Below are 13075 nucleotides of genomic sequence, written 5' to 3'. Positions count from 1 at the left end.
TTATCTGCAGATATGGTCAGCTGCTTCTGTTTTCTTTGGGCATCTTCAGGTGTTACCTGTGGCCTTAATACTCAGATGGGTATGTAATTTGGTATTTTTTATGCTTTCTGATTGCCTCCAGTTAGATGTGATCAGGAAATGGGCTTCCCCAATCTTCTTCTTAAGAAATTTCAAAATACCACTGTTGGTCATTTTGACGTAACTTAGGATTTAATTTTCGGCCTGTTTACTTTTTTGTCTTCTTGTCCCGCTCCACAATCCCCGTTAAGGCCTTTTTTCTAGTTGTAAACTGTTCAGGGCCGGCTGTGGCTGTTTGGTTGTAATTGGAAACCATCTCTTTAAATTTCAAAGAGATCTGTGTGTGTACATGGTAGAACCCTCTGAGGGTGGGGCTGGGGTGCCCACTAGCTCAGGCACCCCTATAGTCACCAAATGGAGGTGCTCAGACAGCAAGGAACCAATGATCTGCTACCAAAAGAGAAGAATGTCCACACCTTTACCTCTGTGCTTCTGCCAGGCGTCTGTGGCCGCTCCGATCCTTCCCCCACTTGGTCTCAACCAAGATGGCGGCTCCTGGAGCAGCTGAGCGTCTCAAATTAGAAAGGTATGGATTTCTTGCCTCTGCCACAAATTCCCCCAGCTGTGAGCCTTCCAACCTTCTAAATATTCCTTTATATGTGGTTCAGAGTTCTGGGACCATCCCCTGAGCCTGCTTGGTCGGGTATTCTGTGTTGTGGCTGGCGGAGCTCCTTTATTGAACTTCCACCCGATCCACCATCTTGTTTGTTCTCCATGGGTTTATTTTTAAAGTATGTGTTTTAATGTTTCTGCAATCTGTGGATGGCTGCAGACAAGTTCTCTCAGTAGTACACTTGTCTTAGTCTTATTAGGATGTTTTGGGCTATGGAAAAAACATGATTTGAGATCTGGGTTAATGGCAAATTTTAAACAAACTGAAGAGGACATCTTCCCAAATCACTGAAGCTTTGCAATAAGTTTAGGGAATGCTGTCCCGCACAAAAACAAACAAACATAGACTGACAGACAATATTGTTTAGATGGATCAAGTGTTTAAGGAAGGCTGGGAAGACCTCAAAGATGAATTCAAGGCAGAGAGGTCCACTCAAATGGTTTTGGCAACTATTTTTTAGAATTCCAAAGGAGTAATCTTGATAGAATTTCTCAAGGACACAGGACAATCAAAAGGGCTTATTATGAATAAGTTTCAAGAACACAAAACTGGACTGGTCAGAAAATGGTCAGGAAAGTTTTGCCAAGGAATTTTTTGCCATCATGACAATGTTGTTGTTGTTGTTGTTAAGTGTTAGGTTCCAACCCATAGTGACCCTGTATAAGGTTTCTCAGGAGTGGCTGGTGAGTTTGAACCACCGACCTTCCAATTCAAACGGACTCTGCACTTCAGCAAATTAGCCCACAACACCACACCAGGACTTAATCACAACATTCTTTGAGGGTAGCAAGGACTGCTTTGAGATCTTACTGAGAAACCTTACGCCTTTCATCCTATATCCCTGGTCTTGCCCCTGCAGTGTTTTTGGTTCTGAAAACTAAAAGAACATTTGAAAAGGAACATGATGCGAGTTCCTGGAGTGTGCTAAAACTGCTGTTCGGCGTGGCTGAAATCCAAGATATGCAGAATTATTTGTGGAAGGGTTTGTTGTTATTATTATTAAGTGCTGTTGAGTGATTTTGGCTCATAATGATCCCGAATAAGGTTTCTGAGGAGCATCTGGTGAGTTTGAACTGCCAACCTTGAGTTTCAAACCAACCTTGTGGTTGAGTGCTTATCCTACAGAGATGGAAATATCACCTTCATAAGTGTGTAGACCTAGATGAGGAATATGTTGAGAAACAATAGCACCGCATTAATATTTTTGCTTAATAAAGTTCTTGAAGATTTTGTAGCAATGCTATTGATTTATCTTTGTAGGCTTTGTCAGTCAGCCAGCCACTTAGATTCTAGTTAATTTTATTAAAACCCAAACCTTCAGTAGGATTCCAACTCATAGCAAGCCTATGTAAGATTTACAGGACTGTAGATGTTTAAAGGAGCAGTCTCTTCTTCAGTGCAGGGGCTGGTGGGCTTTCTTTGCAGTTAGCAGGCCAACGCCTAACCTGAGTTAAGGGTTAGGACTTAACCACCAGGAGTTAAGTCCTAGTAAGAAAATCAAAATCCATGGTAAATACAAATAACAAAAAAGGGTGTAGTGATGGTTTGCAATGGTTTATAATTCTTCTTTCTGTACAACTGCAAAGTCCTCAGGACTCCTGCCTTTTACAGTATTATAGAAAACTTAACAAAATTGCTACACTGCATCCTTTTCCAAAAAGCAAAGAGGATATCCTGTTGTTCATTCTAACCAGAAATTATTCTTAATTTTATGCTTATTTTGTCATATTTGATTTTTGTGGGGGTATCAAGAGAACTTTCAGCAATATCATTTTAGTTTGAATTTTACAAATTATGTTAACATGGTAACTGCGTTTTTTCTTCTTCAGTGATTTTACTTTTGATGCTCACTTAGGTTGGGTAAAAAAACCAAGTCATGAAGATCCCCTAGCTCAAAATATCTCAGTAGTTTTTAGAAAGGTCCGAGTCAGTTATTAATAAACTTCACGTATTTTGATACATTTTCTAGCATCCCAGTCCTTGGGGCTGTTATTTTGAATGATCTCAGGCCTAGTTTGAGCTGAGGAAAATACATCCACCCTACATCTCAGAAGAGGAATAGCTTTAGAAGTCAGATCCGGAGGCCTGGAAATGTCTCCTTCTAGCCCATCGCCTCATCCTGTTGACCCTCAACGGCTGCCACAAGGTCGCCACCTGCCCTAAAATTACGAATGGTTTCTGAGGCCGGGAGGTTGCGGGTGCGGAAGGCTGGGCCCCTGAGCACTTCACCGGCAGTCCTCACCGCTCCGATCGGCCCGCGGTCCAGGCTACCGCGTGCTGGGGCAGCGCGCGCAGCTCCGGGTCCACGCGCCGAGCCCAGGCCGCGCCGGCCGCCAGCTACGCCCGGCGCTCCGCCTTCCATAGGCCGGCGGCGGCCATGGCGGCCAGGCAGCTCCCGGCGTTGGCGGGCGCCGCACTCAGAAAGCAACAGCGCACCGCCTCGCCACCAAAACTTCTTTGGGCCAGAGCAGGGTTCCGCCAGTACTTCAGCTTAGCCCTCTGCTCCGCTTCCGAGGGAGACCGTTGCAACTCCGGGAGCCGCTGGCAGAGCAGGCCGGAGGGGACCGGGAGGCGCCCATCGAGGAAAGAGTTAACTGTGGCGGAGAGGCGGATCGTGGAGCTGCACGCGGCCGCTTGCGCGGTGAGGCCCCCCTTCATCTGCCCGCCCCGCCCCTCACCGTGCGGCCGGGAGTCAGGGTCGGTTCTTGAGCGATCTCCGCGGCCCTGAGCCCCCGGAGGCCGCCCAGCAGAGGGAAGGAAAGGTTGCTGGGAGCTGACTCACTCCTACCTCCCGCCTCTGATGTGCACGTTCACGTCCCACACCAATGGTTTCGTTTGGAAACTGGCCATAGTTTCACAAGGCAGATAAGGGTTTATTGTTTGTCCTGAATGTGACTCGTTTCGATTCAGCATCCGAACTAAACTTGGCTGCTGGATGGGTGTCTCTTCACTCTACAGTGTGTGTATGCTGGTTGACATGGAAGTGGTTAAAGAATTGATAGAGGGGAAGGAAGTTGTAGGAGTTGATAATGTCATCAGAAAAAAATGTATTGCGTGTTTATTTGAATTATAAGTTACACATTTTTACAATTCTGTGATTTCATCATGAAAACAACAACAAAAGATAAACACTGCCTACTTCATTTTAGTTTTTGCATCCCACCCTTTCTTCTTTCCAGTCCACTCAACAGATCAAAGTCACAAGGCAAACTACTCAGGTGTTTGGCTCTTTGCAAACACTATTGCACTATTGAAGTATGTTTTCTAATGTTTTGTGGATTTGACCATTGTCCTCATCAGCATCTAATTTTATCATGTCCCTTCACAATTTCTAACATCCTAGACCACGTGCGTTTAAAGGTTGTGTATTATTTTTGTATTGCTTTTTCAAATAAATAGCAATAAAAAAGGGAACAATTAGATTACATAATAGAGACACAAAACCCGATCTGAGATTAACCTAATCGATGAGAGGGGGTGGGGGTGGGATGTGTGTTTGTGTGTGTGTACATACTTACGTATGTATGTACACACTAGTGTTAACTGCTGTGGCTTGAGCCAAAGGTGGTGGTTGTTGTTATGTGCCGTTGAGGAGTAGTGAAAAAACTTTGGAGGTTGGCTAAAGTTGACAGGTTTTTTTTTTTTTTTTTTTTTAATTGATAGTTTCTTGTTGTTGTTAAGTAAGTTCAACACATAGTGACTCTGTCCGTATAGGGTTTCCGAGGAGAGGTTGGGGGGGGGTGGGGTTGAACCATTGACTTTGCAGTTAGCACTTCAGTGCTTATCCTACATCACCACACCAGGACTCCTTGACAGTTAATAGGCCCTGAAAATCCATGACCCATTTTAGTGTTTACAAGAATAAAGTTTCATCAGGAAATAACTGGCATCTTTTAATTGCTCTTGTTTATATTCTCCTTAAAATGGCATGTGTAGTTTGTTTCTACACTTCACATTTGACTTGGGATATAAGCAAAAAGTGTTTGTCTTTGTAGAGCAAACAGCAGTGGCATTTAAGGACAGGCTCAATCAGGCCCAGGAAAGGAAAGGAACTTTCTTCTGTCTTAGAGTCCACCGTGGTTTCATCAGTGTCAGCATCACGGGTTAAATGACTGTCCAGAAGCCCATAAGTAAACCCAATAACATGCTTGTTCTTTGACTTTTTCAACAAATCAGACTCCTCACAATGGTCTTTGTACGCTTCAAGGCAAATCATGCTCTTACCTTTCTCCCTGTGCTGATGTGCATCACTGAGCATCCTGCTCTCCAGTCAAACTGTCAGCACTCTTGAACATCTTGGCTGCCACCATTGTGAGAGGCTCATTTACTGAGGACAAATTAAGTTTGTGTGGGCCGCCAACAAGCTCAAAGGTGCTCAGTCAATATGGAAAGCAGGAGAACAGGTGCAAGCACAGAGGCAATCTGTTAGGCTTCCAGGTTGCCAGATAATTGCCCTCAAAAGACTCCCAGAAGCTATGAAAAGTGAAAAGAAAGCCGCTACAGAGCTCCCAGTATTTGTTTTTGTTTTCCTTTCAAGTTCCAAACTCAGACTTTGTAAATAAAGGAGCACGTCCTAACAATCTGAAGTATGGAGTAGTTTTTCATGCTCCTGGTTTCATGTAATTAGCTTCTGTCATCCCAAAGGATTTGGGAGGCCCCTTAGGCCAGCTTTGGTACTTACTTGCTGGGTATCTGCTGCCTTGGTCTACCTTTGCTGGAATGCCTTAGAGTGGACCTAGACTTGAACTTTTATCTGCCCTTTTGCTGCACATTTATTCATGAAGTACAGAAGGTTAAATCCTCACTTAGAATTCAGCCACTAAAAAAGACAACCGGAAGCTGTTCCTGACCTTGGCAAAAAATGTGTTTTGGAGACATGTGAATTTCACCTGTGTTTAAATGGAAAGGCATTATACACAGGTTTTTGTTGTTAGGTGCCATTGAGTTGGTTCCATTCCACAGTGACCCTGTGCACATTCGAATGAAACACTGCTCAGCCTTGCACCATCCTCGCAGCTGTTATGCTTGAGCCCAGTACTGCTATCAGTGTACCGATCTATCTCTTTGAAGGTCTTCCTCTTTTTCTCTCACCTGCCACTTTACCAAGCATGATGTCCTTCTCCAGAGACTGGTCCAAAATACACATATGTTCACATGATAAGTGCATCTTAGTGATGTACTGAGTTACAGTATGATGAACCCATGATATAAAAGGTCAAAGAGAAAGTTTCTCTGCAAATCTTAAGGTTTATTAATATCATCTACTGGTAGCATAGTGGGTTACAAATCAGGCTGCTAACCTCAAGGTCAGCAGTTCTAAACTACCAGTGGTTTCGCAGGAGAAAGATGAGGCTTTCTGCTCCTGTAAAGATTACAGCCTCAGAAACCCTGTATAGGGTCGCTATGAGTAGGAACCGACTCCAAGGCACATAACCACCACTACCACCACCAATACAGTAGGTTGTGTATTTATATATACCTTCACACAAAGTATTTGGGACACTTTTTAATATTTGAATGTAGGTATGCATCTTTGATATCTGAACTGATATAAAAGTTGCTTAATCAAACTTGTGAAACCAGTGACTGTTAATATATTAAAACAGGACTGTTTTTTTTCTTAAGAATAGAACCCACAACACTAAAAAAGAAAAACAAGTATAAAATGTGTACTGGAATAACACATCATGAAAGTAAAGAAAAAGTGTTCAATAATAGCAGAGGTAATACTTCTTCTGTAAGGACTGTTGGTTTTGATTAGCACCTTTTCTGTACGTTTAAATCATTATCCATATATTTTAAGTACTGAAATTGCAACTGCAACTTCTGAGTGAAAGTTCATTTTCAGCCTCTTAAGCTCTTAAAATCATTTAAATCGCCTGTTATTAAACTTGTTACCTAGAAACCAAATGAAAAATACTGGAGCAGTGGCTACAGAGTTATTGGGTATAGAGGAGTTCTTGTTTTTCCATCAACTTCTCATTTTTCTCAAATTGCATATTTTCTCCTTATGTCATTTAACATTGGATCATGTGTAGTGTCGGAATGCATTCAGGCTTTAATTGCAAGTGCCAATAAAATTGCAAGGAAGACGTTTAATACTTTCTAAAGCAAAATTTATGGTATTTTGTGAGTAGAAATTATGATGAGAAGATATGATGAATATTGAGATTAATGAATTGTTTCATTTTATTACCCTTCAGGCTGGCCAGCTAACCTATGTGGATCCAGCTACTGGCTTTGTGGTGCTCACACAGCTCGCCCATTTGCAGAGAGGTGAATGCTGTGGCTCAGCCTGCAGACACGTGAGTAGCAATTTCTCGCATTACAGGAGCAGTTTGCGGTGCTTCTGTAACTTTGTAAATACCTATTATTTGAACAACAAGTCAAATAAAAAAGCTAAATAGACCTGGAGTGCACTTTTCACAAGCTCTGTTAGCCAAGGACAATGAAGTCCTTAGGGCCAACATAGGACCTTTAAAGTTAATGGAATTTTGTAACATTTCACTCTTAGCATCAGTTCCTGGAAATACTGTGATTTGAAATTCACGGGAGCTCTTTATTACCAGGAAACTTTTCATGAGGTTTCTCTAGACAAGCACAAAGAGGGCAGGAAAAGAAATCCAAAGTGTTGCAAGCACTTTCTTCATTATTAGCTCAGTAGAATTTGCCAAGCAATGAGAGATGGGTGTCCTTTGGATGATACTGATTTTCTTTCTTTCTTCTTTCTCTTCCTCTAGATTGTCTTTAAAATAACTGTGAAACTAGAATGCCCTTAAATACATGCTATACATTTCCTGTGTCTTTTTCAGTATACATATCTGTGTCTTTATTAATTAAGATGAATTAACTAATCCTTGCCTATTTTGAGCAATGACTCAATGGGAAAAGGTTTGTAACTATTACTTTCCAAATGCATTGCATGAAGTAAATTGTTACAGGGTTAAAACTGTATACAGATAACCACTTCTACTTAAAGGCTGACTGCTTAGATGATTTAAAAACATAAATTACCTTCTAGGTTCTGTGGGTGACGGTGACTACCTTTTTGTAAAGGGGTCTACGAAAAGGCTTTTCTTCATCACGTTTCTAAGGATCAATTATGAATAAATAAGTAAGGTCATGTTTTGGAAACAAGGAGGTCTCTTAACTGACCCACTTTATAGTTAAGAAGTAAACCCTAAATACATGTATCAACTGTAGGCAGTATTGAAAAATAAAAAACTTTCATTTCTATATATGTTCTTAAATGTGCCATTAGCTGTTTCTAATCAAATACATAAGAGCTTTGTGTAAAGTGAGAACTTGGGATTTTCTAAGGGTGGATTTTTTGACAATAAAATTCTTAAAGTTAGAAGTATGCATTTAGGAAGTGGTTTCTTAGACCCTAATGAGGACCATTTGCCTGGGGTTGCCATTATTCTCCTCTTAGTCTAAAGGACTCTATAGATCAAATGATCCTATAACCTTATTAGCATTCTCTTTCTTCCCCCCATGAGCAGTATTACACTTTTTTTCCAAGATGATTGTTTAATAATTCAATAATCATTTGTATTTATTTCTTCTGCAGTGCCCATATGGTCAAGTCAATGTTAAAGATCCATCTAAAAAGAAGCAATTCAATGCCTATTTTTATGTTTGACATGAATTTCATCTCTGTTCTCCATATTATTGAACCTGTATTTTAAAAACCACCCTAATCCAGAACTACTGTCTGTGCTGTCAGTACTTGAACACCACTTTCATCTTAAATGCATATATTAAAAGAACATCAATAAAATTTTAAAAAAGCTAGCAAGTGTTTGTGTGTTTCTAAAGTGGCACATTGATAGTTATTTCCCTTTCTTTTTGCTTCATTATCAGACACATATGTTGAAGAAAGAAAATAATGACTGTCCCATTAAATAAATAGTCACATTCAGGTCACATTCGTAGCTCTTGATTTTTCATATCGCCTCATTTCTCCTACTGTTTTCCCCCCAGTGTTATCAATCCAAGGGAGGTTGTTGGCAAATAGAAGAGTTTAAATACATTCTTCAATTTATTTATATCTCGAGCTCTATAGAAATTGATATAATGTTAGATTGTGCAGCATATGAGAACCCAAGCAGTGCCATTCTGCACCAAGAAATGTTCTAATTTCCCATCTGTTCTCTGAATAAAAACTTTAAATCATTCTGACTTGGGGGTCAGGCCGCTAAATATGCCTCATTTAGACCACTCTTCCTTCTCTCCCCCACTCTACCCTCCTCCATTTCTTTTGGTACTTCCTAGTCAAATCTATCTGCCAGCATCTTGTTAGTGTCACACTGACTCAGTTCACTGCAATGATGTCCCTGGCTTCCAGTCTCCAATCCAGGTTGAGACTTTGCCGGAATTGTTCTTCCCACACCCTCTTCTCTGCTTCCTTCTAAGGATGGCAGCTCCCAGGGTCTGCTGTTCTACCTAGTGAATGCATCCTTGCCAGTGGATGTTGTTCAGTGTAAGGAGGCTGCTGCTCACTTGGAAGGCTGCCTTTGCCCAGAGCTGACCCTCAGCCTTTCCCCCCAGTGGAATCTGAAAGGTTCTGAACCTCTCAGGGGTCTGCCTCAGGCTCTGCCTGTGGCCGGAATAAAGGCTTTAGAGATCTAAGCAATGGAAAGGTCCTATTGCCTGCTTTTAATTCAAAATAAAATTGAAGTCTTTAAAATAAAAGCCTATCTGAACAGAAAAAAGTGAAAACAAGCCAAGTAAGGTTCTAATTTTCTCCTTAACTGTAGCTTCTGTTTGTTTTAATGTCAAATAGTAAATTGTTTCAAAAATGGTTGGCATTTTTGGTGCCCCAGTTTTGCTAGTGCTCTAACTGTGGTGCCCTAAGCTAACTGCCCTTGGGCCTCCTTAGATGCAAAAGAGCAAACTCTTTGACCTGGTATTGTCCTACCCAGAAATTGTTGAGGAGTGGGGTTAGATCCTGCAGGTAATTAGCCATTCCAGAAAGGCTTATGGACTCCTGGGAGCCAGTTTCCTTTTCATCTTGAGGACAAGAATCAACCCGCCAGCTCCACGTTTTCCACTAGGTTTGAAGAATACTAAGGCTTTTTTTCTGGGTAGGGGCCAAATGGTCCTTTCATTAACTGCTCCAGGATGAGGGAGAGAGGGAAAGAGAAAAAGGACCCTTAAAAGGCCAAGGCCATCTTCTTGGAGAAAAAGGAAGCTCACTCCGAAAGACGGTACCCGATGTTAAGGGTTTTGAGAGTCCTTTCGCTGGAGGAAATGAGTCGCGGGCTGCTTCTTTCCTAAAGGTTGCTTTTTCCTCATCCAGACTCCTTTTGCAGTAGGAACTGGCCCAAGAAAAAAGAACTCCAGACGTCCATCACGGAAAACCCTTATTAGGGTCTGGGGTGGTAATTGTGATTCTTCCTGGCAAATCCTCAAGCCTTGCTGGCTACAGTCCTTGCGCAAAGGAGCCACTAGGGGCGGGGAGGGTGGGAAGGGCGGGAAGGGTTCTGTCCATACTCTTTGCTGCACCTGGCGCCCGCGGAAGCTGAAGTCTGAAGTTCTCCTCTGTGGTTCTGGAGAGATGCATGTGAACCATACATCGGGGTGGCTGCGGGACGGTCGCTCCCACATTAAACACAATATGGGCACATAAATGGGCCTCGCTGCAAGAGCTTTAAGCTATATTGTATTCACACATTGTAAAGTAAAAATTCGGGTTTCTTATTGGGTGTGTGTATACAAACATGTGGACACAGAGGAATAGAGATTTCCCAATTTAAATAAACTCTGGTGCTGCTTGATTTTCAAGGTTTCTGAGGATTCCTTCTGTCCCAAGGCGCAATAAATCCAAAAAAAAAAAGTTTCTAACACGGAACTGGGGACACTTGTGGGGGGGCGGGGGAGGGCTTTAGGGACAACAGAGTATGGGATCCTGTAGCTTTGGTTCTTTCCTTCACGTGGCAAGCGGATCATGATACACAATTTCTTCTCTTAAGAAGTCACACCCGCCCCCCGGATTATGCAGAGCACCAAGGGCATTTCTTTTTTTCTAGTAAAATATGGGGTTCTAAAACTGATTATGTTTGGGAACTGGAAAGAGGAGGCACTTAATGGGCTCAGCGTGAGTCTAGTTTCTCGGCAGCTCCCCTTCTCTGGCGTTGGCAAAGTCTGTTCTCACACCGGTCCACTGACAGAAGCCGGCGGAGGGAGTGGGGGGTGGAGAGGCTAGAATTTGTCTCCAGGTAAGGGGAAAGGAATGCTCATTGATAGACAAATGCAGTTGGCTTGTTGCCTCCCTACCACACAGCCCCTCCAGCCCAGAACTAACTTCCAATTCCACTCCTTCCCATACCTGCCATTTCATCTTCTCTGCTTTCTGGCAAGTGTTTAAATTTGTGGATTAGACATCTATCTATGGTACAGGATTTAAAACCTGGTCATTTTTTAAAACTACACTGAAACAATTAAAAGGTGTTTCTCTCCTCTCTCCCCCCACCCCATAAAAAGTTAATGGTCAGATATTAAAGTGTGTATGCATGTGTGATGGGGGGGGGGCAGTGTCAACACCTTTTTGTAAGCCTCTGTGGGAAGGCTGAATTTGGAGATGAGGATTTGGAAGAACCTGTCACCTTGGACTGTTTCCGGGATGCCAAACCTACCCTGAGGTGTGAGGAGCGCCCCCCTGACTTTAGGACGGCTCTTGGCTCAGTGTCAGGAGACCTCAGTGTCAGAAGACCTTTTTACTCACGTCCCACTGTCCTGAGGGCGCCAGTGTGTGCTTGCTTATGTGTGTAATGCATACTTTGTTTAAATCAAATACAAGATCGTTCGTGATTCAAAAGAGATTTTAAAAATCGCTACTTTGGACAAGAATGAGTGAGAGGACCCCAGCGTTGTCGAGCAGGTATTATGGTCCACCCATTCGCTGGTGTCACCCGGGAGCTTGTTATAAACTGAACCTGAACGTTTGTTCCCCTTCCCCGCTGCTAATAACACGGACCCAAAGCCGACGGACTCTCCATGCGACAAGGAGCAAAGGAGGCCAAGATGGAGGGGGAAGTACAAGGTTAAAAGGTTAACCGGTTGGCGAAGGCAAATTTTACCGGAGAAAGCAAGACTTTGCCCCAGGACTCTCTGAATCACTATACAGGATTTGGAGTGGAAAGTCTGTGGACTCCCATCTGCGGCTCAGAGTCGATTCCTGACCAATCCTTATGTTGTATGGCAGAGCTTGCTGGGAGGAGGGGGCCGCCGGGAGGTGCGTGGTGCCAGTAACACACTTGGTCACAAGGAGCCAAGACGATGGTGGGGAGGGCGGCACTATCTTTCGGACAGTCACACTGGCGCCATCTCACTGTTCACACACCCCTTCCAAGGGTGCTGGAGCCTCTCAGTGACCCCGCGCCCCCATTTCGGACCTGGGACCCAAGGACATACCGTGTGGGGGAGGGGCAAACCATTGGCCAGCGTCCCCTCCCCAGATCCCCTCCCTTTGCTACCAGTTCTCCCTTTGCTTCCCCTGGGCCTGACTGGACCCAGGGCGGCCCAGCCCCTGGAGAACCTGAGACCAGGTAACTGGCCTCTGGCTGAGACCCCAGAAACGTTTGTCTCTCAGAGTTTGAGGTTTTCTTTGGGAGGGTTAATTGCCACCTTCACCTCCACGATCCTTGCGGTGACCTGACCGCCTACGGAGCGCCCTTGAGCATAGAATGCTCCCCAAAGTGCTCGGTTCCTGACGACGAGCACAGGGGCGCTCAGAGTAAATACAAGACTGGGAGAGGAAGGCGGGGATGTGGAGGGTGAGCAATCAATGGCTTAGTCCAGCTCCCGGCAGGAGCTCCCGCCCTTTCACCGTCTATGCCTGCACCAGCTGGTGGCAGCATCTTTAGGTACAGACTCAAGGAAGGAAAAGGCAAGGCAGGCTGGGGTCCCAGGGCGCGCTGCGGGACTCTAGTCCCAGCGCGGCACTCGAGCCTCAAGATGCTCTGAGCTTTATGAGGTTCGCTTACAGCAGAGTCCTCCATTAACACCTCCACTGGTTATTGAGAGGCGGGAAGGGCGAACGCAGCTCAGAGCTGTCTCCTGGCAGAGGCCCACGCTCGCGTCCTCTGTCCACTCCTACTCCCTCCCTTGCCCCATTTGGAGGAAAAAAAAGAAAATAAAAGACAGGTGGAAAGAGCCCAGGGTCAGAGTTGAGGGATTCAGGTCAATTCTGACTGAGAAAAGAAGGGAGAAAGGGAGAGAGAGATTTATTTCCAGCCAACCGCTGTTTATCTCTTTGGATTAACAGGGGACCCGCGGTGAGACGAGCCTGCTTCTCTGGTTGCTGCCTCCGACCCTCCCTCATAGAGGAACGGTTTGTTGCAGGGGAACATCTGAACCTCAAGGTAAGATCCCTAGAGAGAT

At 44.0% G+C, this 13075-nt stretch overlaps 1 protein-coding gene across 1 annotated transcript; it reads left to right on the top strand.

Moving 5' to 3' along the window:
- Positions 1-3068: 3068 nt before the first annotated feature.
- On the top strand, positions 3069-8333 carry LOC102813484 (chromosome unknown open reading frame, human C1orf53). The gene is made up of 3 exons (XM_006834176.1): positions 3069-3332; positions 6895-6996; positions 8262-8333. Exons 1-3 carry the CDS (start codon positions 3069-3071, stop codon positions 8331-8333), a joined length of 438 nt encoding a protein of 145 aa, XP_006834239.1.
- The last annotated feature ends 4742 nt before the right edge of the window (positions 8334-13075 follow it).

This window comes from Chrysochloris asiatica, unplaced genomic scaffold, assembly GCF_000296735.1.
Source record: "Chrysochloris asiatica unplaced genomic scaffold, ChrAsi1.0 scaffold00009, whole genome shotgun sequence".
Taxonomy (NCBI): Eukaryota; Metazoa; Chordata; class Mammalia; order Afrosoricida; family Chrysochloridae; genus Chrysochloris; species Chrysochloris asiatica.
The sequence above is the reverse complement of the archived record's forward strand: the minus strand, read 5'-3'. Positions and strand labels throughout refer to the sequence as shown.

Bases quoted from the DNA above. Each gene is read 5' to 3' on its own strand.
- LOC102813484 (XM_006834176.1), top strand. From the start codon at position 3,069: ATGGCGGCCAGGCAGCTCCCGGCGTTGGCGGGCGCCGCACTCAGAAAG. The intron at 3,333-6,894 runs GTGAGGCCCCCC...ATTACCCTTCAG, and splicing joins TGCACGCGGCCGCTTGCGCG to GCTGGCCAGCTAACCTATGT. The intron at 6,997-8,261 runs GTGAGTAGCAAT...TTTCTTCTGCAG, and splicing joins GTGGCTCAGCCTGCAGACAC to TGCCCATATGGTCAAGTCAA.